Consider the following 27,779-nt stretch of genomic DNA (forward strand, 5'->3'; position numbering starts at 1 on the left):
TTTGCCCCTCACCCCTCCATGTTAACTTACCTCGTATCCTTTAACAACTGCTTGACAGCTTTGGCAGGTCCTTGACAGCTTTGACAGATCCTCAACAGCCTGACAGTTATTTGACAACCTGACACAGTTCCTCGACGGCTTTGACAGCTTGACAGTTCCAATGAGTTTGTGCGTAAAAAGTGCCTAATCATGTTCACTTTTAACAATCCCAAAGAGTGCCTTGCCTTTCCGAAAGGTGTCCTGAGACAATATGCATAGGCATACCCTGGCTATCCAAACAAATCCACCAAGTTCAGACCTCCTCTGACCTGTTCAAACCTGCACTCCTGGCCTACCTATGTCCCATGACAGTGGAGGCATCTGGTGATTTGAAGGCCAGCTGCCTCCGTAAACCGACCAATCCGGCTCCACTCTGCTGTGTTTGGGAGCTTGACTTAGAATTTTTGCCCACTTTTGGGATTTTCATCACGGCGGAGAGCCTCTCCATTGTGGCGAAAATATGGACCATTCTTTTGTTCCAGCCTGACTTTAAAGAGATAAGAAGCATAAAACTCAGATCAATAATCCTGAGATTGCAAGTTAAATGAAGTAGTGATATGCTGGATTGATTGTTTTAATTGAATATTCTTCCTGTGGCTTAGGGATGCACCAAAGGTCAGCACTCTAATGTGAAGCCTCCAGAACCTCTGAAACCTGAGACGGGATGTAACAAAGATCTAACCAATAACTTGAAGTCACAGTTTGACACTGAGTACATCATCAAGGGACCCAAGTCAGCAGAGTCAATGAAGAGAGAAAGACCAAGGTACCATGGGTGTCTGTCTACACAGTAGTTGGCTTAGACACCAGACACAATCTAGCTAACACCTGCTTGACTTACATTCAAATGCCAAAATTATAACAACAAGGAATAAAACAGCATTATGAATATTCTGTGCACTGCAAAACGTACCCAAAAAATTGGGATTACTTTTGGACTCAGTTTAGAGAAACTAATAGATTTAGCTACTTATGTCAATATAGTGAATTTGACAAATATTTGGGCTAGATTGACCATCTTGTCCTCCTGTTCAAAGATGCTTATTCAGGAAACAGAATTGGCACATTGATGCAGAAGGAAACATTCTTCTGAAATTAGTTAAGGCAGCTTCCTGGTACAGAGCAGATAGAATTTTATCCTGTGTTTAATTTGTATTCGATATGGAAAATAATCAAAAAGACTAACAGAATGCTGACCTGTTTATTAAGAGGACTGGAATACAAGGTGTAGAAGTCATGCTTCAGCAATCCAGAGTCTTGTCTAGGCCACACCGGGAGTACTGTGAGAGGTTCTGGGCACTACAATTTAGAAAGGATGTATTAGTGTTGGAGGGAGTGCAGTGCAGATTTACCAGAGTGATATCTGGCACCCATGGGTTAAATTACAAACAAAGATAACACAAACTCTGGTTATGTTCCATGGAATATAGGTTCAGGAGTGCTTTGATTGAAGTTTTAATGATATTATGGGGAACAAGTAAGATAGACAGAGATAACCTATGTCTACTGTATGGGGATTCTAGACTAGGGGGCTTAATGTAAAATTGAGAGCCAGAGATCATAAAATGCTTATTCACGCAAACACTTGTAGAAGTTTGGAAACATTCTGCCACAAATGACAATCGATGCTAAATCGATGGTTAATTTTATATCTGAGATTGTTCGATTTCTGTTCCCCAATGTTAGTAAGAGATATGGGGTAGAGGCAAGTGTGTGAAGTTAGGTGCAGATCAACCATAATCTCATTGAATAGTAGAACAGACTTAAGGGGCTAAATTCCTGCTCTGGTTCTTATGTCCCTAGACCTAACCTGGAAATGTTTGATGGAGTAACAGAGGGTAGAGTTTGCCTCTGTATCTAACTGATGCTATATCCAAACCGGATGCACTTGATAACTGACAGTGATGGGACGGCATTTGCGGCTTCATTCTTAATCTTAGAGCACATAATAGTACAATAGAGTTACTCTACTTCTAACCTATACTGCACTTGACCTGAGAGTGTTTGACAGGGCATGATAGAAGGAGGTTTACTCTGCATCTAATCTTTTTTATACTCGCCCTGAGAATGCAGTCGCTGACATTGGAGGGGTGTCCCAATCCCCCAGTGCTTTGAATAGCAGTGATCCACCTTTTACAATTGTAGATCTGAATAGTCTGTCCAATTGATTCCATTGTTTATTGTTTTCTATATTCTGATAGTTCTGAAGAACCGATGGTAAAACTGCCTCTGAAAGTATCTAAATCACTGCAGGAGTCCCTGGAGAAGCTCAACAAGTCAACTCAGAAAATAGACAGAGAGAGAGGTAAATTCTACAAAAACAAAGAACAGTTTGTATTTATATAGCACCTGTAAGAGAGCAAAATATCCCAAAGCATCTTACAGGAATGTTATAAAACAAAATTTGACACCAAGCTGTAAAAGGTGCTACTAGGGCAGATGGCCAGAAGCTAGATCAAAGAGGTATGTTTGAAGGGGTGATTTGAAGGAAGCAAGAGGGGAAAGAGGTTTAGGGAGGCAATTCTTGCACATAGAACCTAAGCAGCTGAAGGTCAGCCAGCACTGGCAGGATTCGGATTGTTCAAGAGACCAGAATTAGAGGAGCGAAGATAACTTGGGGGTTTTGAGGATATTACAAAGATAGGCAGGGGTGAAGCCATGGAGGGATTTGAGAACAAGGATGTGAATGTTAAAATCAAGGCTTTGCTTAACCAATGGTAAATAGTCTCCAAGTGCTTAAGTTTAATTCTCCAGAAAACATGATCATGTTGGAGTCAAGTCAGAGTTTTGAATTCCAAAAATCTGAAACAGGAACCCAACGCACCTCAAACCTTTACCAAAGGAGGATGAGGCGTGGGGGGAGGAGGGGGGTTACTAATCCATTTGAGGGAAGTGGGGCTTGTTTAAATATTACATGAGGAAGTTGCATGATTTTATTTTTAAAATCATTCTATTTTTTTCACTAATGTCAACTGGGTTTCCCGGGTCATAGGAATCTGGTAGGTGAAGGGAAGTGAGAAGGATTGAATCCATTAGATAAATGACGTTATAGAACAACTTGTGGGCCAAGACGAGCAAGCCCAACAACACATCACTCCCTCTCACTATCAGGCCACTCCAAGTACCATCTGACCCCCAGCCACCAATTGCTACTCCTGCCGCAATTGGACCTCCCAGCATTGATTGAATGCCCCACAAGGACCATCAGAAACACTCGTACCATGTTCAGGAGTATTCCAGTGATTGGGACCACCCTCTGAATGGGACACCTTGGCCACCATCAGGCGCCCTTCCCCCATCCCGCAACCAACCTCGATCTCTCTCATTCCCCATTAAACCTATCTGTCCTCCTTGGCTGTGGCCTTGTGCTACAGATTTTCCCACCCAATAAACCTCCAGGCTGTCAATCAGGCTGCCTGTAGGCAAGAAACCAACAAAAAGAAATGTTCTGATTTCCCGACCTCAGCCCCACATATGCATCCCAACTAAAATCCAGACCGACGATTCAATTTCTTTTTCTGAGGATGTAAAAGTCACTCGCAAGACCGGCGTTTGTCGTTCATCTTAAAGAAGGTGATGATGCCTTCTTGATCTAATGCTATCTGTGTTGTGAAGGTATTCTCACAGTGCTTTTAGGCATTGGGTTCCCAGGATTTTGATCCAGTGACAATGAGTGAATGGCAACATATGCCCAAGTCAGGATGATGTGTGACTGGAGAGGAACTTGGGGTTGATGATGTTCCAATGTAACTGATTCCCTTGAGTGTTTAGGTGTGCAGGTCTCTGGTTTGGAAGGTTCTGCCTGAAAGCTCTGTGTGCAAATTATCGGTGAGTCCAGTGTACTGCTGGAGAAGGGAACAAAGATTGAGGAAAGAGTTGTAGGAAGTTAAAGAAGTACTAAAAGTAATGCTTGATTTTGTTTTTCAGGGAGGTAGCAAAGGAAACTCGGTGTTCCTTAAAGTGTAGGAGAGAAGTCCAATATAGAATAATCAAATGCTGGCTTTGGCCAGAGTAAGTTTGATGATCAGAAAGACTTTTTCTCCTTCAGACTTGATGTTGGTAAACAGCTTAGATCAGATTATAAAAAGTCAGGCTATGAGGATGGATGTATATTCTGAAATCTTGCTGTATTATCTTTGGAAATCAGCACTTTTAATATGATGAAATGGGTCTCGCCTCTGGACATTCAACGAGGCAAAGGCAAGGGCATCTGCCTTCACTCCTGGCAGCAGCCTCGGCAAATCTGACACCCCAAAAATGGCCACCAGAGGACAACATATCCAGGTTAAAGCAGTAATTGAACTAAACCTCTATTATCTCCTTTTTCAGAGGAAGAATCCAGCAGTGGCCTTAAAGTGGGCACCTCATGTAAACATGCTGGCTGCAAGAAGGTGTGTTGCTTATTCTATTCCTTATATTCAAGTAGAGAGTTTGCTTCATTTTTTTCTCCCCTTTCATGGCATTCTTTCCAAACCACTTACCCTGACTAAGACTACTGGTAGATGACTCGCTTGCCAGGTCTCTGCCCTGCACTTCCGCAGGTGGTGGGCTAGGTGACAGACCAGGTGGCAACTATTTCTCCACTGTTGTTCTTTTCTTGTGGCAAAATGCCTGGCATCTACAGCCTACCCGTCCATGGGCATCACCTCTTATCACCTTTGGGCAGGTAGCATGGTGGTTATGAGAACAGTACCATAGAGTAGAATTTTAAGGATGGCAAGCGATTGGTGCGTGCCATCCGAGAGTAGGCATGTAATGGGCTACCAGCAACTCTCAGAATCCCGTTGCTATTTAACGCTCGCTTGGGAGGAAGTCCTGCCTGTGAGAGGTGTCGGCCAATCAGATTGGCTGATAGCTCTCCAACCCAGCCAAGCACAGCGCTGCCAGAAGCAGTACTCTGCCTGGAACCATTGGAAAGGTAAGTCCTTGGGGGTCCCTGGAGGAGTTGAGAGGGGGGATGATCGCGGCATTGGGATTTAGACCCCGGGGGGGAGGGGGGGGGGGGGCGGTGCTGGGAGGCATGCCGTTCCAAGATCCTGGAGGCGAGGGTGCCCCAACTCTGCAGATGTCTTCGGAGACTGGCTCCCAATCTTCCTGGTTGAGAGTAATAATTTTATTTTCCTTTATTTCCCACCCCACCTGCACCCGCTCCCACCAGCCTAAAAATTGAGGCAAGGCGGAAAAAGGCCCTGAAGAAGCCATTATGTGGCCACTTAAGGGGCGGAATTCTCCCCCCCCCCCTGCCGGGTGGGACACTAGCCGGGGCGCCGCGCGTGTCCCGCCATGCCGCCCGACACCCGCACGCGATTCTCCCACCCCCCCAAACCGGCGCGGCGAGAATCACGGCAGGCCGCTCGGACAATCGGCGCTCGCCGTTTGCAACGGGCGAGCGGCCTGCCCAACACAACGGCCACACCTGGTCGCTGCCGGCGGGAATGCTGGGAGGCGGCCTATGGGGGGGGGGGGGGGGGGGAGAATTCCGGGAGGGGAAGGGGGTTCCTGCACCGTGGGGGGCCTTAAATGGGGTCTGGCCCGCGATCGGTGCCCACCGATCGGCGGGCCAGCCTCTCTGAAGGAGGACCTCCTTTCCTCCGCCGCCCCGCAAAATCCATCCGACATCTTCTTTCGGGGCGACCTCGGGGAGGACGGCAACCGCGCATGCGCAGGTTGGCGCCGGCTAATCCGCGCATGCGTGGGGACGTCATTTACGCGGCGCCGCTTTTACACGGCGCCAAGGCCCGGCACGCGAATAGGGGGCTGGGAGTGGGCTCCAACGCCGGAGTGAAACACTCTGGTTACCACTCCGGCGTCGGCACTTAGACTCCCGATGGGAGAATTGCGCCGCTGGGCTTTGCTACATGAAATCGTGGGTTTCCTGCCCGAGGCCCTGTCCACCCAAGCATGAAATTGCGTCTTGGTTTGGGTGGGTGGGTTTCGGGGAGGAGGAGATCCCATCCGTTCAGATTCATGCTTGTCATTCCCACCCCACCCCACCTCAGAACCTGCCTTGGGGAGGGGTGGGGGGGGTGGGGGGGGGGGGGGGGGCGGAAAGCGTAATATTCTGCCCAAAATGGCCCGGACGAATGCTGTAGACGAGAGAAATGAGTTCAAATCCCACCAAAGTAGCTGGGGAACTTAAATTCAATTAATTAAATAAATCTAGAATGAAATCTAGAATGAAAATATAGTAAAAATTATGGTGAATATGTAACTACATTGTCATAAAAACCCATCTGGTTCACTGATATCCTTTATGGAAGAAAATCTGCTGGCCTTATGCAATCTGGCCTAGATGTGATTCCAGATCCACAGAAATGTGGTCGAATCTTAACTGTCTGAAATGGCCTAACAAGCTACTCACTCGTATTCAAGAGGCAGTTCTTCATCAAGTTCTGAGGGGATATTAGGAAAGGGCAATAATTGCTGGTCTTGCCAGCGCAGCCACATCCCGTGACTAAGTAAAAGAAAAGTTGCATTTATATTGTGCATTTAATGTATTAACGAATCACCAGAGTATTAGCAAACCGAGTTTGACACTGAGTCACATAAAGAGGTGTTAAGACAGTTTACGAAAGAGATAGGTTTTAAGAAACATTTTAAAGAAAGACAGGGTGGTAGCCATATTGAGAGATTTTAGGATGGTATTGCAAAGCTTGGGGCCTACCTATCATGCGTCATTGAAATGCTAACAACAGGGAAGAGCCAGGACAAGGCACATTTACTTAACTTTATCGTGTGCTTCCCTGTGCTACTCAAGTTTCATTTTTCCTTGCCAGACATTTCAAGCGCCAGACAGCAATCTGGAGACATGCAACTTTCATCCTGGAATACCCATCTTCCATGAAGGGTAAGTTTTAAAACAATAATATACCACTCATCCACTTAAACCACTGAAGTTCTTTAGGTTACATTGCTATGGGCATTATCAGTCCTCCAATATCTTGCCTCAATGGCTATTCTTGATGTGTAAAACAGTGGGCGGGATTCTCCACCACGTGATGCCAGCAATGCGGATTGTGATTGGGCATCTGGCTGAAATCAAGGTTCGCAATGAGCCAAACTGACTGCTATGCTCTGACCCCCTCCCTGCTGGCGGCGGGATTGGGATTTATGCCCGCGCGCCAGTGGGAGGATGCTAATGAATGCAAATGAGTCCTATTGACTCATTTGCATTCATTACGCGGGCCTGGCACCAGAATCTCCAGGTTTTCGTGATTCTGTGGTCCTCTGGGCCGGGAATCATGTGGGCAGGGATTACTATAGCTATCACCAAACGTGAACCTGATGTGGTGACCCTCGCGGTGGACCAAGGGGGAAACTCCTTAAGGGATTTGTTTCCAAAGTCCATCCAAGGGCCACCTTCCCCCCAACAATACACAACGTGCTCCTACCTCCACCACCAGACCGTTCCCCCACCCCCACACACTCCAGCATGTCCCTCCTTGTTGTGCAGGACGCAGCAGGTCAGCACGATGTTCAAGACAGTCCTGGGGCAATATTGGAGAGCCCCACCCGTGCGGTCCAGGCATCAGAAGCACAGGTTGAAAATGCCGATGCACCACTCAATGGTGCTCCTGCTTGTGGCATGGACATCGTTATAACAGGTGGCCCCGTCAGTCTAGGGCCTCTGGAGAGGCGTCATTAGCCAAGACCTCAATGGGTAACCATTGCCACCCAAGAGCCAACCCCTCAACCGAAGGATCTGGTGGTTGCACACAAACTGCACAATCAGGGAGTGGAAGCCCTTCCTATTGATGAAGGACACCCCCTGATAAGTCTGTGTTTGTAGGCAGACATGCGTGGACCGGGGCCTGCCAGCAATGGCGGTTAATCCTGCTGCCCAGCATCCTGGTGTGCCTGGTCCAGACTGAATGTGATATAGTTCACTGCCCGGGAGCATAGGGTATCTGTCACATCAAGGATCCATCTGTATGCAGATGTTTGGGAGATCCTAGGCAGGTCCTCGTTCAGCCCCTGGAAAGATCCAGAGGCATAAACGTTCAGGGTGACCATCTACATGATGGCCACTGGGAGCGCTTGTCCTCCTCCAAATTCCCAAACTGCTAGATGGTGGTGCACGGTCTCCCTGGCTAGCCAAAATCTTCGGCGACACATGAGGACAGGCGCCGACGGTATACATGTGCCCTGATGCACCACCTCCTTCGCACCTCCTCCTCGGCCTATTGGACTGCCAATACTCGGGCCTGACCAGTTTGCCCCATCTCTTCTGCAGGTCCTCCCTGAGCGGGCCTCCAGTCTCCATACATCCACAACAGCAGCTGCGGCCGGGTAGATAGTGAGCATTGCTGGCTGTACTCCAAAGTTCATTCTCTGCGGGGAGGGAAAAAAAGAAGACATGTTAGCATGATAAGTATTCCCTTGCCCATCTAAATCCAACAGGCTACATGGTGACCCTGAATTGCACTTCAGCATCCCCCTCAACATGTCCCCCCCAACCTCAGCCCCACCTCTCAGATGTTCCCCCCCGATGTGTTACCATCCACACTGCACCCCTGTCCCCATCAGTGGGCGGCATCAGGCCTGTGATGTGGGTGCCTCTAACCTCACCACCCATCGCTGTCAACAGGGTTACCGATGGCTGCCACAACCCATGTCAGCAGTAGGCTCTGCGACCCTGTCCTGTCTCCCCAGTGGGGCCTACTGTGGGTTTCCTCACTGGGTGGGCCATGTGTCATTCCGCCAGCAGGATGGCACCTGGTTGTGTGGTGGTAAAGTTTATCGTTTGCCACCAACCACCTCCATGCTTCGAGGCTTGTGTGTAGGCAGGTCCTACAGATGGGGGTGAGTGAGGGAAATGTGCATCTGCTGGGAGCTTAGCTGCAGTGTGATGTGGGTGCTGGGTGTGACACACAAGTTGTGACAACCTGACCTGGGACAGGATTAATGGGAACAGGAGCACGATGTGGGCTTGGAGACAGCTGGTGGTCCTAAGGGGCGGGCTACCTGATAGTGTCACTGGTGAAGCCTCTGCCCTGAAAGTCAGTGTGCCAGGGATGGTGCCAAATGCCACGATGCGTGTGTCCTTTGTTTGGGGTGAGTTCTGGCATTCCGTGCTTTCCCTACAGTGGGGCTGCAATTCTGCTGAGTACATTGAGGAGTGGCAGCATCTGGTGTGCCACTGATTGAGATTAGCCACGCCCGTCCCATTGATGGATCAGCTGGGGTATGAGAGTTTCCAGAGAGATTGCCTGGGTGGACTCCCAAGTGACCAGAGGTTCTTTGAACATTTACAGGACACAGTGAGCAGTTAGCAGAGTGGGCAGCCAGGGATCTGTCACTGGCATTAAAGGGGTGCATTTAAAACACATATTGCAGAAATGGTGGTCTGAGCCAGGCCACTCTGATCCCCCCACAAACCTGACAATTTTGGTGAATATTTACAAATTTGCTTACCTTCTTGCCCTCCCTCAGCAGCCATGGTGCCCAGGCCCCATTTGTAAATACTTAATCTAATTTGCGCTCACATGACTTCCGCCTAAGAGGGGTGGAGCATCAGGGTAGGGCAGAGCATACTGTGCCCAACCCGCTAAATAGATTTAAATGACCGTTTTGAATGGGCCCGCCATTGCTGGGCACAAACCTCAATTTCACCACCAGGGAGGAAGCCCGGCACGGCGCGGGTGCAAACCTCGATTTTTGCAATACGCGTGATTTTCTGCCTGATCGTGAATCACGCTTCCGGTGTGGCGAAATGGAGAATCCAGCCACATGTTGGCCTTTCCAGCAATGCTCACATCCCATGAGAGAATTTAAAAAAATGAATAGTGCAGAGAATTAATGAGGGGAGAGGCATCAAAGTGAAATTTTTTGTAAGGATGGACCATCCGGGGCAGTATCATTTATGACAGGAAGATTGAAACCAGGAAAATACTATAAGGAGAGAGGGAGGTAACATCAGAGGGACAATCAGTGTGATGACGGAGGGAGAGAACATGGAGCGAGTAATTGCAGGGAGGGCAGGATGCTGCCAGCTGCTCCCATAGGCCTGCTATCAATTCGTCACAAGACAGCATTGCACTGTATAGAGTATGTAAGTCACGGAAGGAAAATTGAAAGGGTATTTATGGATGGGGTTTTCTGGCCTGCCCACCAACGGAATCTTCCGGTCTCGTCGAGACCAATGGACGTTTGAAAGAGTTGCCGCCTCCACTGAGGGTGGAAACTGCTGCTGTGCGGCTGGAAAACCCCGGCCTATATTTCTGAATTCTTCAGTTAAAACAAGCTGCCTGTTATTTTACGGAAAAGAAACTTAGACGAGGCTTCAGACCTTTGGAACAATAGTGTGGAGACTTTTGGGACGTTACAATGCTCCTCAAAATCTTTCAATTACTGGATGAAGAACTGCTCAGGAATTAGATTGAGAGACAAAGGATAGAAATGTTTTGAAAGGATTGCAACTGTACAATATAATGCAGGATGTAATGTTTGACACTTTGGAGTTCTGCTTAATTTAAACCTTCAGGGCAGAGAGTAAATCCGCTGTATCCTTTTTCTCTGGAGATTAAGTGGTCAGGTTGATTCCATGGAACTGAGAGAGGAGAGGGTTTAATGAGCAGGTAAATATTATTGCTCTTTCTCTGTTTTTATTTTCTAATAGAATGAAATATTGGAGCTGCTGTAAGATAAAGACCACAGAGTTTGAAGACTTCATTGAACAGCCTGGCTGTGCCAAAGGCCAGCATCTTTGGACCAAGAAAGAAGCAGTAAGGGCCGTGCGGGTTCCTATCTGGTCTGCTGTGGATAAAATGAGACAGCTGGGTTATTGGGTTATGGGGATAGGGTGGAAGTAGGAGCTTAAGTGGGGTGCTCTTTCCGAGAGCTGGTGCAGATTCGATGGGCCGAATGGCCTCCTTCTGTACTGTAAATTCTATGATCTGTTTTGGCACAATTAGTGCTGCAGGTTGTATCTGATTCCAGATCCGCAACATTGTGGTTGACACTGAAATGCCGTCTGAAATGGCCTGGCAAGCCATGCTGTTCAAGGGCAATTCGGGTTGGGCAATAAATGCTGGCCCAGCCACGGACACCCACATCCCATGAATGAATAAAACAAAATCTTGATCTAATGTCCACATGAGATAAAGGAGCTTCAAAGATGGTAAGTGAGAGATAACTTAAGCCATAGGGATATTGTAAAGATAATCACCAGTTTATTACTACAGGAATGATTCCACTGGTCAGGTTGATTCCATGATCCCTATGATGGAGCTTAGTTGTGCATAAAAGCCTGAAAATGTCCAAAGTGATCAGCCAGAAAGTGATTAATTAGCAGACCTTTCCAGTGCCATATCCAGTGTTCAGGTTCCCCGGGCAATTAAGGAGAGTGGGTGGGTTGACATATCCATCATGTCAAAGGAAGGATATCTGATTAAGAGGACCCCAGCATGGGTTGAAAAAAGTTCACCGGCACTTTCATTTCTGGGAGGTCAGCAACTATAGGATTGGAGAGGAGACATGGGGTGCGGGATTCTCTGTTCGCCAATGCCAAAATCGGGAAACATGATTGGGCAGAGAATCGCTTCCGACGCCAAAATCGCAGCAGGCGCCGACTTAAAGCCAAATTGCAATTTTGGCGCCAATACGTTCTGGAACACACGTACAGTAGACACCATTTGCATATCATTAGCGGGCCCGGCCCGGTATTCTCTGGACCTCCACGATTCTCTATCTCCGATGGGCAGAGTTCCTGACGGCACGGTCTACTTGTGCTTTTAAAAATCGTGAAACAGGCGTTGTGGCTGCTGGAGGCAAGGGAGGGGGTACGAAAAGTGTCTAACATCGCCAAAGTGTGCTGACAGTCGTGCCGCTGGTCAGGGGCTTTTGCCAAGGCTGGGGGGGATGGGGGGGGGGGTGGGGGGGAGAGCCAGATGGTGGGCTGTGGGGTCGGGATGGATGGGCATGGAACACCATTGCTGCAGCCATCAAGGCAGCCATGCAGCTGCACACACCGCTAACAACCCACTGTGAACTTAGGGCCATGGGTCGTATAGATGTCCCCAGAGCCACGCTCCTAAGTGCCCTCTGGCCCCAGCTGACCCAACAGCTGTTTGGGCACGCTCCAGCACAATCAGTGTCACCTTGCTGGCTGGGATGAGTGTGTGTGGGGTGTGTAAGGTGTTTATGCGGCTGCAACTTGTCAGCCTCCCGAGTGTCGATCACGGACCCGGCAACTCCCGAACCATTTTCCAATGGAATTGATTATGTTCCACAAGGCACCGGTGTTCGCCCCTTAATAGTAGCGAAATCGATCCAGGTTCAGCGCCAGCGTTTCTGACGTGAAAGTCCACGAATTCGGCGTTGGCATCAATACTTAGTCTCAGAAACGGAGAATCATGTCCGAGAAGTCTGCTCTCTTGGGGATTCTTGCTCATACCTGGAGGTCCTGCTGAGGGAGCTGAGATGCTGCAGTGAGGTGTTGGTTTCCTGACAGACCCTAGGGGACTCCCCATTCGCCTTCAATCCCACTCTGATGAACCCTGGAAGAGGAAGGGGTATTGTCATGATCCTGAACAAGTGTCACTTTTAACTTCCAGAATGCACTCAAACCTGCCTCCCCTTGATTGGGAAAATTCATCCCGAAAATGTCACAAACAGAATTAATATTCAAGATGCTGACTCACTGTTCAATCATGAATCAGACGGCATTGTATTGCCTTGGCTATCTGATTGTTAGTTTACTGTACCTTCAAGAATTTGAGACAACCATTTGCTTGAATCAGAAAGTGAACTTGACAATTGGCATAAATGTGCGTTTTTACACATACTAGTACTTACCATGCCACTATCTTACTGTTTTAGGATAAAAAACTGGTTGGCTGTCGGCATGACTGGCACCAGACTGGCAGTGTTGTGGTCATCACAATCTATGCAAAAACACCTAACCCAGAGCTCAGCTACATAGATGCTAACCGTACAATGGTAAGTACAACATCATTTCAACCCCAGAATTTAAAAAGCCTCAACAAATATAGACAGAAAAATCGAAGCATTTTGAACAAATCAGAATTTTTATTTAATTTTTAGTGAAAACTTTTAACTGTACAAGTTACATCACAAAGGAGGTTTCGGTGAATATTGAGTGCTGCTTTAAGAAGCTTTGCTCCAGTTGTTTTGGAAAATTTGTAATGCTAACATTGAGCTAATGCATGATACGTTCAATGCCATAGAAGATAGATCTTTAGGACCTGATTCAACCCAGGACACACCAGGGAAGTAAACATATTAAAGGCTATAGTACCTGAACTGCCTAGGTACATTGAAAATGTAGTTTTGTACAAGGCTGAAATCACAGGCATTAAACGTTAACTCAGTTCCCCAATCCACAGAAGCTGCCTGTGATAAAGCCAGGGGAGTCCAACGAGCTTCTTAAAAGTCCTTTATTTCAGCAACAGCATCATACATACACAGGGCCCGGTTCCCTTTCACCAGGTCCTCATTCCTTTTTTAGCTGGCTCTACAGCTGCCTGCCTTTTATGCTAGTGCTAGGTTAACTCAGTCCAATTGAACACAGGGAACAATCATCCCCAGGTGGATGAGTCCTGTGCAGGTTATTACACTGCCAGACCTGCTATTTCCAGCATTTCCTGTTTTTATTTTAAATTTCCAGCATCCATAGTACATTGCTCTTGTAGTTACATTGGTTGTGATGTAAAGTTTCAACTGATGTTGGGAAAATGTTTCACATCTCTCACTCTAGTCTACTCAGAAAGCATTTGCTGTGTATGTACTGTGTACGTTCCCTTGGCCGCAGAAAAATACTATTCACTGTACTTTGGTACATGTGACAATAAATCAATCAACTGCAAGTTATGCATCTATACGTATTCAAACTGTCTTTGTAATGGAGTTAAAATCTTTACTATAATTGCAGTCAGTAAGAGAAATTTGATGATCACAATGTTTACGAGCTTTCTTCTTTGTCTTTTACAGTTGACTATTCACATCATATTTGAACAGGATAAAGTTTTTCACAAAGTATTAAACCTGTGGGGTGTAAGTATTTTTTCTGTTTTTTTCCCCCAATTTTCTCTCATCCCCTAAAAGCGCAGACTTCCACTGGGATATGTCCTTCCAATACTTCCCCATTACCCCTCAGTGGCTATATCTATATCTGAGTTGAGACGGCATGTGTCAATCAATTATAACATCTCTACTGCTATTTTACTGAGAATAGCTGTATATACAAGCAAGTGGATTGAAGCTGTGACAGAGCAAGTATTTAGGATTCATTTTCATGGTGACCAGTGAATCAGCACTTTTTAGAAGTCTTTCACAAGATGTGGGCTTCACTGACTAGGCCAGCATTTAATTGAGAAGATGGTGGTGAGCCACCTTCTTGAAATTCTACAGTCCACCCAATGTGCTGTTACGAAGGGAGTTCCAAGACGTTGATGCAATAACTGTGAAGGAACGACGATATAGCTCCAAGTCAGGATGGAGTGTGGTTGGAGAGGAACTTACAGGTGGTGGTGTTCCCATACATCTGCTGCCTTTGTGCTTCTGGATGGTAGAGGTCATGAGTTTGGAAGGTCCTGTCGAAGAGTGTTTGGTGAGTTGCTGCAATGCATCTTGGTACACACTGCTACCATGTGCATCTTGGTACACACTGCTACCATGTGCATCTTGGTACAGACTGCTACCATGTGCATCTTGGTACACACTGCTACCATGTGCATTAGTGGTGGAGGGAGTGAATGTCTACACTGGTGGATGGGGTACAAATCAAATGGTATCGTTTGTCCTGGATGGTGCCAAGCTTCTTGAGTGTTGTTGGAACTGCTGTCAACTGCATTGCCTATGCCAATCTAGTGCCCTAAACCTGCTGTGTTTTCCAGTTCTTAGATTATCTGCATCCTACTTGTGGTATTGCAGTTCACACACCTTGGGCGGGACCCCCCACCGGGTCGGAGAATCGCCGGAGGGCGGAGTGAATTCTGCCCCCGCCGGGGATTTGGCGGGGGCGGGAATCGCGCCGCGCCGGTCGGCGGCCGCTGGCAGCGATGGGCCGAGTGGCCGCCCTTTTACGGCCGGTCTCGCCGGCGTAAATTACAACAGGTACTTACTGGCGGGACCTGCCTCCATGGACGGCCTCTGGGGTCCTCGGGGGGTGCGGGGGGATCTGGCCCCGGGAGGTGCCCCCACGGTGGCCTGGCCCGCGATCGGAGCCCACAGATCCACGGGCGGGCCTGTGCCGTGGGGGCACTCTATTCCTCCACGCCGGCCGGTGTAACGTTCCGCGGTGGCTGGTGCGGAGATGAACACCCCCTGCGCACGCGCTGGGTTGACGCCAACAGACGCTGGCGCTCCTGCGCATGCGCCAACTTGTGCCGGCCGGCAGAGGTCCTTCGGCGCCAGTTGGCATGGCGCCAAGCTCCTTCCGCGCCGGCCGGCACGGCACAAACCACTCTGGTGCCGGCCTAGCCCCTGAAGGTTTGGAGGATTCCGCACCTTCGGGGCGGCCCGACGCTGGAGTGGTTCACTCCACTTATTTGCGCCGGAGTTGCCCGCCCCACCGGTTCGCGGAGGATCCCGCCCCTTATATTCTTTACTGGCTGCTGATTTTATCTTGGGCTTCTGCTTTTTCATTGTCCTCATCCTACTCTGCCAATTTGCTTAAAAAAAAGGGCAGCACAGTAGCATTGTTGCTTCATAGCGCCAGGGTCCCTGGTTCGATTCCCGGCTTGGGTCACTGTCTGTACAGGGTCTGCACATTCTCCCCGTGTCTGCGTGGGTTTCCTCCGGGTGCACCAGTTTCCCCCCACATGTCCCAAAAGATGTGCTGTTAGATGAATTGGACATTCTTAAATCTCCCCAAACAGGCGCCGGAGTGTGGCGACGAGGGGATTTTCACAGCAACTTCGTTGCAGTGTTAATGTAAGCCTACTTGTGACAATAATAAAGATTATTATTATCAGCAACATAGTGGGAACCGTATTAGTTAATAAAACAATGAAAATTAAATGAGTGCAGTCTCATCATTTAAGACCCTCGACCCTTGATCAAAAACCTGGCTGACTCCTTCGAATAGCTCTTTTGGTTCAATGTCAAATTTTGCCCTTCCAATTACATATCTATGAAAACCTTGTTTTTAAAAAAATGTTAAGCATGATGTTTAAATGAAAATTTTTGTGCTTCTGTTAATTTAATGAAGAGATTAACTCAAAATAAGCCGCCATCTTTACTTATCTTTTGAATGCCTCAATTGAACCTGCCTCCACCACACCCTCAGGCGGTGCATTCCATTTTATTTGCCGTTGTTGAGCAGATTTCACTGTCGTACAGAAACAAAGTTAATTTTGATGTCTGCAACTAAATTAGGATTTGTTTCGGTCTGTACATGTGAAATTCTAATAAAATGCCTGGACCTGTGACACACAAAGATGCCAGCAATTTAAGGGTTAAGTGTGGAAAATAGCAAAAATGATCGCCACCTAACACCATAATCGATGCATGAAAGCTCTTTTAAATTGATTAATACTAAGTTAGGTCAGTGTTGAACTTGAAATAGCCATTAGAGGGTGCCCTTATGACATGCTCTGCAATGCAAGTGATGTTTCCTAAAATGGCAGTATTTTCACAAGAAAACAATTGGTGCGTACTAGGGAAAACCTTCACTACGTCACTTGGCTTCGCTCTGTGGTGCAACAGGCCTGAGAGTACATTGAGCAAGACCTTCATTGGGATTTTAGCACTTGGCAAAATGAGTAATCCTGAATTAAATTAATTCCTTCCTCAGGTCGCTGACATAGAGAAAAGCTTTGTCATTATGTGCCCAACAAAAGTGGAAATCAGCCTCAAAAAACTTGACCCAGTAATCTGGGCCAAGCTTGAACTGCCACCTCACAAAACTGAAGAGAAGGAAGAGAAAGAAAAGAATGAAAAAGAAGAGAAAGAAAAAGAAAGTAAACCTTTAATCCAGGAGAAAAAGGAAACCTACGTGGGAGATGAACCACCACCTTTAGAAGATGATGAATCTGATGACAGCTTAGGACTTTCTGATACCGATGAGGAATTTGATTGATAATGCTTTTGATGTTGGGCAGCAGTGTTCAAGACTCCACAATATGAAATAGGCTGCTATTATACAATTTCACTTATTTGATGAGGTCTGTTCAATTATGTTATAGACTTATATTTAAGAATTTTTGGAACCTAATTTGCAGTGTGGGCCATGGTGTGATATAGTGAATACCTGCAGTTAAAATGCATAACACTAAAGATTGGAAATAAATGATCAAACATTGACAATATTACCAGATTTCAGTCTGACATTAAATGGTTCTCATTTTACATTTTTAAAATAATATAGATGGCATTATAGTATGGGGTATTTCAAAACAACTGTGCCAGTACAGATATCTCATTAAGTGGTAATGGACAACACAAGAAACATATTTCTTACTGTCCCAATGGTTCTGATGTAAACATAGAAAAGAGTTGTGAGCTGTAATGAGTAAGGAGTTTCTATGTTTATGCACAATGATTCATGGAACGAAATACATGAAAATACTGGAGAAACCTTAAGCATGCAGCCCAGAGAGAAGGTATGAGGGGGGGGGGGGGTTACAATGTATTAAAGGATCATAGATACAGTAAGCCTAGATTATAATCTCATGTTATGTTAGGCCAGTAGAACAGGAGCACCTACGTAGAAGTTAATGAAAAGGCATGAAAAACAGATGTATTAGAAATTATTAATGGCACAAATTGAGATTAATGGGTATGATCTTACAGCCAATACAGAGATGTGGTTTGTAGCCACCTGAGTTGGCCACTTCCCGACTTAAAATGGAGAACTGCAAAGGCTGAAGGGAAGTTCAGCCAACACAGGCAAAAACTAGCAGGCGCAGGTTACTGTGTATTAGACCCTGCAGTAGCCCAGACAGCATCTATACAAGCAGCCAACTGCATAGTAATGTAGCAGCCATCTACATAGTAATAAGCGATCCCCGGGAACAATTGAAACATTTTGAGGTAAACAAAGCCAAGCCAGACTCCTCGGCGCCAGCAGGAACCAACACAAAAGATGTTAACGGACACTTAAAGACCGCCCAACGATCAGGGAACAGCTCCAGTATTGGAGAAATCGAACCAAGCGATTGGAACAAAGTCCAATCACTTGAAACCAGATACGGGGTCCGCCCCGAAGGGCGGGAAGCCCCTGGGGACTATAAAGTAAAGCCCCAAGTTCAAATCGACCTTCTTTGGCAGGGTCACTCAGCAACGCGAAGCAACCCCTGAGAGTTAACTGTCCAGCGGCCTTCAAGAAAGTAAGTCTCAAGTCAACGCTCGCTACGAGATAGGCGCTCCTAGCTACCAGTCCATACCAGCTTTTGAATCCTGTAGACTCAGGACCTGAACGAAAGGCCATTTGTTCCCCTGACCTGGTGGGCCAGTCCGAAGCTAAGTATAGGCCTGTTAGTGATAGAAATAGCCTAGAAAGTAGAGTTTATGCATAAGTAGCGAGTTACTGTGTATAATAAATGTGTATTGATTTGAATCTTACTAATTGGTGTGTTGAGTTATTGATCATTACTTGAACTTGAACCTCGTGGCGGTATCAAAGATACCTGGCGACTCTAGAGCAAAGGTTATAAAACAGAGCCAATTGAACCAACCAAAAGTTAGCAACAGGTTACAAGGAGATCAAAGCTGGGAACTAAATATTCAGGGACCTGTGACTTTTGATCAGGACAACCAGGAAGGGAAGGGTGGTGGCGTAGCTTTGTTAATACAAAAAGGAATAGGTACAGTAGCAAGAAATGATCTTGGATCGGACGGTGTCAAATCTATATGGCTGGAGGTAAGAAATAACAAGCGGAAGAAAACACTGGTTGGCAAAGACTATAGGATCCCTAACAGAAGCTATACTGTAGGATGGAGAATAAATCAGGAGATAATGAGGCCCTGCAAGGAAGGGAATACATTAATCATGGGTGACGTTAATGTTCATGTGGATTGAGAAGATTATATGAGGAAGAATTCATAGAGTGTATTCGGGCCAGTTTCCTAAAACAATATGTTATGGCTCCAACCAGTGATCAGGCTATTTTAGATCTGGTAATGTGTTGTGAGGCGGAATCAGAGAATTTACAGTGCAGAGGGAGGCCATTCGGCCCATCGAGTCTGCACCGGCTCTTGGAATGAGCACCCTACTTAATCCCACACCTCCACCCTATCCCCATAACCTAGCAACCCCACCTAACCTAAGGACAATTTACCATGGCCAATCCACCTAACCCACACATCTTTGGACTGTGGGAGGAAACCGGAGTACCCGGAGGAAACCCACAAGTCCTGAAAGACGGTGTCAGATAATTTGGACTTTCTGAATTCTCCCTCCTTGTACCCGAACAGGCGGCGGAATGTGGCGACTAGGGGCTTTTCACAGTAACTTCATTGCAGTGTTAATGTAAGCCTACTTGTGACGATAAAGATTATTGTTATAGAGAATTGGCTAACTGATAGAAGACAGGGATGGCAACGTGTAACTTGTGGAGAGCAACAGGGATTAGTGCTGGGGCTATAATTATTTACAATATATATTAATGATTTGGCCAAGGAAAGAGAATGCACTGTTGCCAAGATTGCAGATGACAAAAAAATAGGTGGGAAGGGAAGTGGTGAGGATGACACAGAGTCTACAGAGGTGTATAGATGGGGTATTAAGCGAGTGGGCAAAAACTTGCCACATGGAATACAATGCAGGAAAGTGTGAAGTTCTGCACTGGTCAGAAGAATAAAGGGCTAAATATTATTTGAATGGAGAAAGACTGCAGCACAGAGGGATTTGGAGGCCCTCGTGCATCAATCACAAAACGCTAGTATGCAAGTTCAGCAGCTAATAGGAAAGGCAAATGGAATGTTGGTCTTTATTTCAAAGGGAATGGAGTATAAAAATAGGAAAGTATTGCGAAGACTAAACAAGGCACTAGTTAGACCAGACCTGGAATATTGTGAACAATTTTGGTCATCTTATCTAAGGAAAGATATACTGGCATTGGAGGCAGTCAGAGAAGATTCACTAAATTGATCCCAGGTATGGAGGGATTTTCTTATGAGGAGAGGTTGGGCCTGTACTTATTGAAGTTTAGAAGAATGAGAAGTGACCTTATTGAGAAATGATGTGGAGATGCCGGCGTTGGACTGGGGTGAGCACAGTACGAAGTCTTACAACACCAGGTTAAAGTCCAACAGGTTTGTTTCGATGTCACTAGCTTTCGGAGCGCTGCTCCTTCCTCAGGTGAATGAAGAGGTATGTTCCAGAAACACATATATAGACAAATTGTCTATATTTTGTCTATATATGTGTTTCTGGAACATACCTCTTCATTCACCTGAGGAAGGAGCAGCGCTCCGAAAGCTAGTGACATCGAAACAAACCTGTTGGACTTTAACCTGGCGTTGTAAGACTTCGTACTGTGCTTATTGAGAAAGATAGGATTCTCATGGTGCTTGACAGGATAGAAGCTGAGAGATTGTTTCCCCTGTAGGAGTCTAGGACCAAAGGACATAATCTCAGTATAGAGGTCACCCAGTTAAAACAGAGATGAGGAGGATTTTCTTCTTTCAGAGGGTTGTGAATCTGTGGAGTTCTTTACCACTGAGAGCTATAGAGGCTGGGTCTTTATGTTCAAAGCTGAGATAGACAGATTTTCAACAAGTAAGGGAATCAAGGTTTTTGGGGATAAGGCAGGAAAGTGGAGTTGAGGATTACCGTATCAGATCAGTAATGATCTCATTGAATGGTGGAGCAGACTCAATGGGCCGAATAACCTGTTTCTGCTCCTACAACTTGCGGTCTTGTGGTCCGATCTATGCTTAAAGGACCATGAACAGGTAAGGAAGTAGAGGCTAAGATATTAATGCAATTTAAAATTTGGTTTTAGGCAGGATGAACTGGAATATCGGGGAACAAGCTTCCACTGGCTCATTCTCAGTCTCAACTTTTCTTATGTAGCTGAATTCACAAGCAGGAATTAACTAGCAATTATATGGGTTGATTATCTAGATAATTAAAGAGTTTTGCATGACTCGTGACATCACACTTAAAGGATGCAAATAACCGTTTTCCTGTCCAAAGATTCGTAGAGTGACACAGCAATGGAGGAGGCTACTTAACTTTTACAGCCTTGTGAGAAGGGGTAAAAATGACTCCCCTACCATACCTCTCCAAGTCTGACCAAAACAGGGTGTTTTGTGAATTTGTCAGGATGAAGGTATTTACTCAATGTCGGTGCTTAACCACTTACGTGCTGAATGCAAAGTCTGCAGACTTTCTTGAGTTTAAGACAAAAAGGAGTTTGTTTTTACTGAGTCGAAAAGACTCAAAGGTAAAGGTAAAAAAATATTTTCATGGTAAACCCATGTCTAATCTTCACAACCCACTTGTGCACACATATATGCAGAATTACAAGATATACTGCAGGAATTACTTCCTTGGCCAAATTAAAGTTAAGTGCAAAAAGGTAAAAAAAACAGAGAGTTCACTGTTTATGAGTCCCTTGTTCATATCTGTGGCTGAGCAGAGTTTTTCCCGGCGGTCTTGAGAGTTCAATCGTGTTGAAGCCCATGTAGACTGCAATTTCAGGAGATGTCTCTTTTTAAAGCATAATCTGCTTTTTCCTAAAATTTGATGATGTTTTCCACCTGAGTTTCCTTTCAATGAAAAGTTCTCCATCCTTGTGCTGTATTTTAAACTGGAATAAAGATTTATCCTTGAACTTGAGGGCGAAGGGGAGAGCGGGAATATTACTGCCCATTTGGCAGGCTCGTCTAGACTACGGTTTTGGCAGCTTGGGCTGTATTAAAAAATATTTCAAAATGGTTACTCCAGTCACATGGCCTCTCGCCCCAGAATGATTTCAGAAAGTATTTGCTTAGCTGATGTCTGAACCCACTATGACTATTGTCCTATGGCCTATAATGTATTGCTGATTAACTTCTGAATGATCTATTATCTCATCTTGATAAGAAATAAATAATACATTTCCGTATTGTTAAGAAGTGAGGAAAATTAAGATTAAAAAATGAAATTGGGATATAATAAAGAAAGGGGATAAATATGGACTAATAAGTGCAGCTGCTTTGGTATGTGAATCAGCACAACAGTGAGAAAAACAAGTGTTTACCAATGTGACTGAGGGGAAACAATGGTGTATAGAAGAGGTGATTTCAAAGTGGGCAGATAAGCGAATTGGCACTTGCATGCTAAAAACCAAGTCCACAGGGTGGGTAACATCATAGGGAATAAATTACATATCCATAGCCAGATAACTGGAGAAAGGGACACAATAGGGGCAGTTACCATTAAGCCACACCCAGCTGTAGAAGGCAGGCTCTCTGAAAACAAGTTATTGCAAAGAGGCTGCTGTTTAAAAATCCAACCTCAAACAGAGAAGATTATTCCTTCACAGAATCTGAAGACGGCTTTCCCAAATGTGGACAAATAATATGTGGCTGATTTAGCTCATTGAATAATATGATACTGGATGTTGTTTGAGAAAAGGGATGCTTCTCAGAGTCCAGGAAATGTAAGTAGTTGGGAACAAGGGGTAATTTGGGGTTTAGGCATCAGTTAGTTAAGGGTATTGTAGTTCATTAGAACTTCTTGTGTGTTTTCTTTTAAGCTAATAAATATTCTTTATTAATTGACCACAAAATGACTGGACTGTTCCTCCCTGGTTTGCAGATCTTTTCTCACATTGGGGGCACAAATCCTGCCATATCAGGAAAATATCAGGTGAGCCCTGAAACGGGATTTCTACCAGGCATCAAACAGTTTGCGATGTTCCTGGGTCCTCCGAACCTTGCTGGGCGTGAACCATATTAGCATAATTAAATCAATTTAAATATGCAGACTGTTTTAAGCTGGATACTCCCAGCTCTTGTAATTCTCCCACCCGCAGGCGTGAATCCAGCGCAAATCACTCCTGGTTTCCACAAATGGGGGGGGGGGAGGTGGGGGGAGGAAGCCTGGAGGCCATTGTGGGGATATGGTAGACTGCACCCTGGCACTGTCATCTTGGTTGACACTGCCAGGTTGGCACTGCCAAGGTGCCAGGGGCATAAAGGGAGTGGGGCGCCTGGGGGTCAGGGCATGAAGGGCAACCGAATGGGAGGGCTCAGATGTCCCATGCCTGTGATCAATGTTCAGCCGGGGGTGGAGGGGGCGAGATCAGGCCGGCGGTCAAATTTCATTAGGAGGTGGGAGAAGCATGCCATCAATGAGTGGGGGGGGGGGGGGTCCTCTTCGCCTTGTGAGGGGAGTAGGGGGGCCTTTCATTTCAACTTTTGAGTTCGCAGGCGCCCCGACCCCTGCGAAGCCAGGCTTGCCAGCATGGTTAGGTCACATCCCTCCCAATAATGGTGCAAAACACGCCCCCTTCAAAAAAAATGGCAAAGTTTGGGGAAATCTCTTTGGGAAACCTATGTGTTTCGCTGTGGAGAAACCCACCAATTTTCTGACTGAACCGGACACGTGGCCATTTTGGGGGAAAATTCCACCACCCATTGTGTCAAATTGAAAATATACACCACTAAGAACCGGTGTTCTGGGTTTTGGGATACCCTGGCATTGAACAAATTAATATTAGTAGGATGGTTGATATTAGTGGGAAGAGGAGAGGCAATATAATTTTAATTACATTCTAAATTTTAATTCATTCTAAGGGAAGTGCAGGAGCAGAGGGACTTGGGAATGTATGTGCATTCGTAGAATCATAAAATTTACAGTGCAGAAATAGGCCATTCGGACTATCTTTGGACTGCACGTCTTTGGACACTGGGAGGAAACCGGAACACCTGGAGGAAACCCACGCAGACGCGGGGAGAATGTGCAGACTCCGCACAGACAGTGAACCAAGCCAAGAATCGAACCTGGGACCCTGGAGCTGTGAAGCAACTGTGCTAACCACTGTGCTACCATGCAACATCATTGAAGGTGGCAGGACAGATTGAGAATGAGTTAATAATCCGATCAGTTCTTAGGCCACCAGAATTGAAGTCTTAAAGCTGTTAAAGGATTTGTATGTATGTTTGAATTCAATTGGCTAAACTATAATCTAAGCACAAAGGCAGAAAATGCTGGACAATCTCAGCAGGTCTGACATCATCTGTGGAGAGAGAATAGAGCTAACATTTTGAATCTGGGTGACTGACAAACTAAAGAGAACTGGAAATAGGATCATATTTGTACTGTTATGGAGGGTGTGGGGCGTGGAGCATTGGGGCTGCGTAGAGGGACATAGGTAGAGATTGACAAAGATGTCATGGACAAAAAGACAAAGAGAATGTAAACGGTGGTGATCATGGCTGAGAAGGGTGCTGATAGTGGTGCATATTGCTGAGATTGTCCAGCATTTGCTGTTTTTGTTTCAGATTCCAGCATCTGCAGTAATTTGCTTTTATATTAAAATCTAAGGAAATTGTGAGTGAAGAGACCAGGCACAAGGAAGCAAAAAGAGAAGACCCCAAAAGTCCCAGGATCTAAGAGGAAAGGTAGACTGACATGCATTGAACTTGTGCACTGTGCCATACCTTGACTAATGCATGTTAAGTATCAATCTTTTTTAAGGTTAAAGCAAATTACAGTGGACGCCGGAATCAGCTTTGACAAAGAGTCACCCAGACTCAAAATGTTATCTCCCTTCTCTTTCCATAGATGCTGTCAGACCTGCTGAGACTGTCCAGTATTTTCTGTTTTTGTATCAATCTTTATTGTCCAATAATCCTAGTTAGTTTGCTTTTAGTGATTGTCCTTTTTGCCAATATAGTTACTCCTCAACAAAGACATGGATGTGGGTTTGAGTAGCAGATGAGTTGAGAGAAGAACTAGTTGGGTGATGTTACGGAGGTGAAAATAGGCACAGTGAATATGTGATGGAAAACTTATCCTGGGTTTGAATATAACACAAAGGTTGCAAAAAGCTGGTTCAACCTCAGATAGTTAGTTGCCAGGTAGAATAATGGGGATGGTGACTCGGGAAAGAAGTTTGTGACAATGGCTTTGGCCTTCTTGACATTATATTTATTTATTATCAGGAAATAACCTGTTTTTCCGATGTGAGCAAAGCACTGAAGGTTGCAGCCGCTCTTGCACTTTTTGACGGTGCTTTTCTTCAAACTCTTTTTCCATTTTCATCCTTGGTCACCTAGTCTACAGAGCGAGAGCCTCCTGGTTAGTTTGCTGCAGGGCCTGGCAAACATCATATCGAAAGGTCCAGGAAGTACAAGATTGGGATGCTCCAACATCTGGTTGCAGGTGACTCTGGAAGGGAATACATAATGTCCACGAGCTACCTTCAAGTTTTTTGACACTGGTGGACAATGCAATGATATGTATTTTAAAAAAATAATAATCTTTATTGTCACAAGTAGACTTACATTAACACTGCAATTAAGGTACTGTGAAAAGCCCCTAGTCGCCACATTCCGGCTCCTGTTCGAGTACACAGAGGGAGAATTCATAATGCCCAAATTACCTAATGGCCCGTCTTTCGGGATTTGTGGGAGGAAACCGGAGCACCCGGAGTAAACCCACGCAGACTCAGGGAGGACGTGCAGACTCCACACAGGCAGTGACCAAGCCAGGAACCAAACCTGGGACCCTGGCGCTGTGAAGCCATAGTGCTAACCATTATGCTACCGTGCCCTTTTTAAAGATGGGAATAGTATCGCACCTTCACTGGCTACATGTGTTTTGAGTTTGTTTGTCCGAGTTATTTATGTATTCGTCCTCTGAACAGGATGTGGAAATTGGCCATTTTATGGCATTTCTTCACCAGTTCAGATGAAAACGACTCTCATCCTGGACATATGCAAATGAAGGGTGTAGTTAGGTTCTTCATTAATGAAGCCCTTATTAAAACCAAAGGGCTGCAATGTGTCTAGCAGAAAGATGATATATCACCATCGAAGCTTGCCTTTAAATTAATTGGGACAATGTAGCATTCCAATGATGGAGAGATCAAGAGGTCAGAGTGGGAAGTGATGAGCTACAGTGACAATTCCGTACAGGGTTGGAGGCCGTGTGATACAATGCAGTTTGCAAGCGTCGGACCCCATTAGTCTTCATAAAAGAGCCAAATTGACAAACGCCGTCTCATTTTCGGAGACGAGTACCTCTGGAATGCTGTGCACACTAAATGTTTGGCGAAGACGCTCAATTGTGACCTTCGAGGTCGCCGCCTACTTGCGGTGGACCTCCATCCATTTGTTGTGGGCGTCGACCATGATTAGAAACACTGATCTGTCATGATATCCACATCAGCATATCATGGTGCAATCACACACATAGAACATAGAAAAATACAGCACAGAACAGGCCCTTCAGCCCACGATGTTGTGCCGAACCTTTGTCCTCAATTAATCATAGATTATCATAGAATCCACACACTGATGGACAGGCAGTTGGACCAACCAGCACACACATAACATCGCAGCCAATCACCAGTGAGAGCACATGCACTATAAAACAGGGAACACCACTGTTCTCGCTCATTCTACCAGGAGATAGCTCAGACCACAGAGCTCACAAGGCGCCACTCAGACATACACCATGTGCTGAGTGCCTCACTAAGATAGTGATAGGGCTGGGTCCACAGGTTAGCTGGTGAAGCACGTACCCAAGCCAGTAGTTAGTTGTTACAGTTGTTTAGACAATAAAACTGAGTTGTACCATCTACAGCCATGTTGGATCATTTGTGCATCAGAACACCCAACACGACATGACCCTTGTAACGGCCTGGCGAAGTTGACGTGAAGGCGAGACCAGCGCCAACCCGGCCATTCCCACAGGTGGAGGTATGCCGCTGGCACAGGCTGCACTGTTGGGCGAGCTTCTCTGTGTTGGGGTCAATGCCGGGCCACCAGACGTAACTGCGGTCCAACATCTTCATCCTCGAGACCCCGGAAGGCCCATTGTGGAGGTCCTGCAAAAATGGGGCCGCTACTTTTTTATGGAACCACGATGAGTGTTCCCCAAAAGATGATGCCATCTTCAATGCTGAGCTCCGTAACCTTTGTAGTGAAAACCTTCATATCATCTGGCAAAATGCGGTACTGAGCTCCGTACAAGATATGCCGGACACAGGCTAACTGCGGGTCCGTCAGGATCCGCTGCGACAGGCAACAAGTCCATGACGTGGAAGGTGGCTCGGACTTCGCCGGCAGAAGCAGGCGTCGACGGCCTGGTTGGGACAGCAAGGCGACTCAAAGCGTCCGCATGGGGAATCCTCGCCCCAGGGCAGTGTTCCATCACATAGCAACACCCAACGCTGAATCCATGCGGAAGCGATGGGAGGAATCGGCCTGTCCTCCTTAACTAGCCCCAGCAAGAGTTTGTGGTCTTTCAGCACCATAAACGCGTGGCCGTAAATGGACTGATTTCTCAAGTGCGAAAACCATGGCCATACCCTCCTTCACAATTTGGGTGTAATTCCAATTTTTTTTTAATTAAAATTTTTTTTTTTTTAATTTTCCTCCTTTTGTCAGGCTCCGATGGCCGCAGCCCCTCCCCCCACCTCACTCCCGTTCACTGGCCGGCTTAAACCGGCCAGCGTGGAGGCCCCCGCCCGGGTCCCTTTCCCCCTTTCCCGGCCCTAGGAAAGCCCAAAGATCCCCTTTTAGCACACAAACCCCGCATATCCACCTACACCCCAAAGAGCCCTCCTTTCGAATGAGAGTCCCGTCCCTTCCCTTGTCCAAATATATGCAACATT

At 46.1% G+C, this 27,779-nt stretch overlaps 1 protein-coding gene and 1 long non-coding RNA gene across 2 annotated transcripts in view; one reads left to right on the forward strand and one right to left on the reverse strand.

The window, feature by feature from the left end:
- Positions 1-18,564, forward strand: part of LOC140421122 (cysteine and histidine-rich domain-containing protein 1-like) — a 30,404-nt gene extending 11,840 nt beyond the window's left edge. The window contains exons 4-11 of the mRNA XM_072505532.1: positions 642-805; positions 2,241-2,344; positions 4,369-4,430; positions 6,816-6,886; positions 10,658-10,763; positions 12,859-12,978; positions 13,990-14,052; positions 16,796-18,564. Of these exons, the coding sequence (XP_072361633.1) occupies positions 642-805; positions 2,241-2,344; positions 4,369-4,430; positions 6,816-6,886; positions 10,658-10,763; positions 12,859-12,978; positions 13,990-14,052; positions 16,796-17,080 (975 nt within the window). The 3' untranslated portion in view covers positions 17,081-18,564. The remainder of the gene's footprint in view (positions 1-641; positions 806-2,240; positions 2,345-4,368; positions 4,431-6,815; positions 6,887-10,657; positions 10,764-12,858; positions 12,979-13,989; positions 14,053-16,795) is intronic.
- On the reverse strand, positions 799-12,516 carry LOC140421123 (uncharacterized). Its single transcript, XR_011946675.1, has 3 exons — positions 12,434-12,516; positions 8,208-8,370; positions 799-1,338 (listed from the first exon to the last, which is right to left on the reverse strand). It is a non-coding gene; the product is annotated as an uncharacterized lncRNA (long non-coding RNA).
- Positions 18,565-27,779: the final 9,215 nt, after the last annotated feature.

Source organism: Scyliorhinus torazame, chromosome 5, assembly GCF_047496885.1.
Source record: "Scyliorhinus torazame isolate Kashiwa2021f chromosome 5, sScyTor2.1, whole genome shotgun sequence".
In the NCBI taxonomy this organism is placed as follows: domain Eukaryota; kingdom Metazoa; phylum Chordata; class Chondrichthyes; order Carcharhiniformes; family Scyliorhinidae; genus Scyliorhinus; species Scyliorhinus torazame.